Source organism: Penaeus monodon, chromosome 6, assembly GCF_015228065.2.
Source record: "Penaeus monodon isolate SGIC_2016 chromosome 6, NSTDA_Pmon_1, whole genome shotgun sequence".
In the NCBI taxonomy this organism is placed as follows: Eukaryota; Metazoa; Arthropoda; class Malacostraca; order Decapoda; family Penaeidae; genus Penaeus; species Penaeus monodon.
The window spans coordinates 27,268,604-27,271,103 of NC_051391.1; the positions used below are offsets into that span (position 1 = coordinate 27,268,604).

The 2,500-nt window shown below is 38.5% G+C and overlaps 1 protein-coding gene across 3 annotated transcripts in view; it reads left to right on the plus strand.

Moving 5' to 3' along the window:
• LOC119574363 (solute carrier family 22 member 6-like) overlaps positions 1 to 2,500 on the plus strand; it is a 26,502-nt gene that overhangs the window by 17,406 nt on the left and 6,596 nt on the right. For all 3 annotated transcript variants that reach the window (XM_037921570.1, XM_037921571.1, XM_037921572.1), the window contains exons 9-10: positions 595 to 788; positions 1,022 to 1,182. In XM_037921570.1, coding sequence (XP_037777498.1) covers positions 595 to 788; positions 1,022 to 1,182 — 355 coding nt within the window. The remainder of the gene's footprint in view (positions 1 to 594; positions 789 to 1,021; positions 1,183 to 2,500) is intronic.

A 2,500-nucleotide genomic window follows, 5' to 3' on the forward strand; every position in this document is an offset into this window, starting at 1 on the left:
TGTAGGATGATCACAGCATCCCTGCAGTTAAATGCAGATACCGGGTGTGGTCATTAAAGACACCTTGTAATGCCCCGTTTACATCGTTTTGTTTATTTTCATAAATTTTCTGACTTGACATCATGTAGTTGGCTGGGTCTTTATACTGAGGTGGCTGACCCATGATCTTTCCCCAGGGGAGTTGTTGATTCGGTAATCACTGTTGGTCCCTGCCGATGTGCATGTGCACAAATGCATAGTCATATCGGCTAAAAGGTATAGTTAAAAACTATCCAAGATCGGAACATGGAACATTCATTAGAAAAGGAAAATAAAATCTGAACAACTGAGTCATAATGTTTCTGGATTATGATCACAACATCCTTGCAGTTCCCTGCACTACCCCGGGGCCCAAAGAATCCGAAATGAATTGCTCTGGGATAAATGGCAGCCTAAAAGAATGATTCCATTTCCCCCAGGCTACCTCTGCAAGGGCAAATCACAGCATTGTAGTGATTACACTAACTAATGATCCTACTTTGTACTATCTACTTACATAGGGATAAATCACACCTTTGCAGTGATAACATGTATGAAAAATTCCATTTCGCACAGGCTACCGCCACCGATAAAATCAGCACCAGTGATAGAGAGCAAAAGACATCACCAGCGGTGGCAGCTCTTCGAGAGACGTGGGCTTACATCCGCGCCCCCGCCATGTGCAAGATCATCATAGCTACTGCAATTCTCTGGTTCCTGCATAATAATCTATACCTTGGTGTGGCACTCAATGCTAATAATTTTTCGAGGTAAATATTACCCTGTCCAGATAATTAAATTATATATATATATATATGTGTGTGTGTGTGTGTGTGTGTGTGTGTGTGTGTGTGTGTGTGTGTGTGTGTGAGCGCGCGCGCGTACAGTTGCCCACAATGTTCGGAATGGCGACACATCGTTTGGAGTTGATGGAGTTTGTATTATGACATTAGTGACAGCGTCAGAACACCGGAAGAAGCGCTCAGCTTAAGGATTCTTTCAGTGACAACCCCTTCCTGTACGTGGCACTGACGGGCGTCATGGACGGGTCCGCCATCCTGGCCACCACACCCCTCACGGCCAAACTGGGCCGCCGAGTCCTGGTGTGGGCGGGCTTTGCAGTGGGCGGGGCGTTCTTCCTGGTGGAATTACTCGTTCCGGAAGGTAGGGCAGCGTGCCAACGGCATGTGTGTGTGTAAAACAGAAAAAAGAAAAAAAAAATAGACATGCATACATACATGCATCCATCCATCCATCCACCCATATATATATATATATATATATATATATATATATATATATATATATATTATATATATATATATAGGTATGCATGCATGTATATAAAGATATATAAATATCTATACATATACCTATATCTATATCTATAGATATACAATATATAAATATATATGCATGTATACATACACAAACAAATATATATACATACATATATATACATACATACATATATGTACACACACACACACACACACACACACATACACACACACACACACACACACACACACACACACATATATATATATATATATATATATATATATATATATATTTATATATATATATATATATATAGTATTATATATATTATATGTATATAATATATATGTGTAATATATATATATGTAATATATTATATATATATATATATATATATATATGTAGTATGTATATATATATATATTTTAATATATATATATATATATGCTACACTCACACACACAAATATGTGTATATATGTATATATATGTATACGTATATATATATGTACATATACATATATATATATATATATATATAAGAGAGAGAGAGGAGAGAGAGAGAGAGCGAGAGAGAGAGAGAGAGAGAGAGAGAGAGAGAGAGAGAGAGAGAGAGAGAGAGAGAGAGATATCACCATCATCATCATTAGCTTGAATCGATCCACTGCTGGTGGATGTAGGCCTCTCCCAATCTTTTCCAACTTTGTCTGTCTTGCGTTTTTGTTTCCCGTCTTGGCCTCAAATTTTGTTATTTCGTCACGCCATCTTGTCACTAGTCTGGTCTTTGGCCTCTTTAGGTTATCTATAGTCTGTTACTTTCTTTGCCAATCAGTCGTCCGAGATATATGACTTGCCCACTTTTGTCTGTTCTCTCATCGGATCTCTTAGGTTTATTCCCAGCATCAACCTATCCATCCCTCTCTGAGCACTTATTAGTGTCCTCTCCTGTAATTTGGTTGTAATCTATGTTTCTGATCCATAGGCCATAACTGGGAGGACACATTGGTTAAAGACTTTTCTTTTTAAACATAATGGCAAGGAGCCTCTTAGTATGCTACTGTGTTTGCCGATGGCGCTCCAGCCTAGACTGATGCGTCGCTTAATTTCCTTTTCGCTAGATGTGTTTGTCTGTACGAGTTGCCCTGGGTATATATATACTTGTCCACTACCTCTAGCACTTCGCCTTGTACATGTATCTG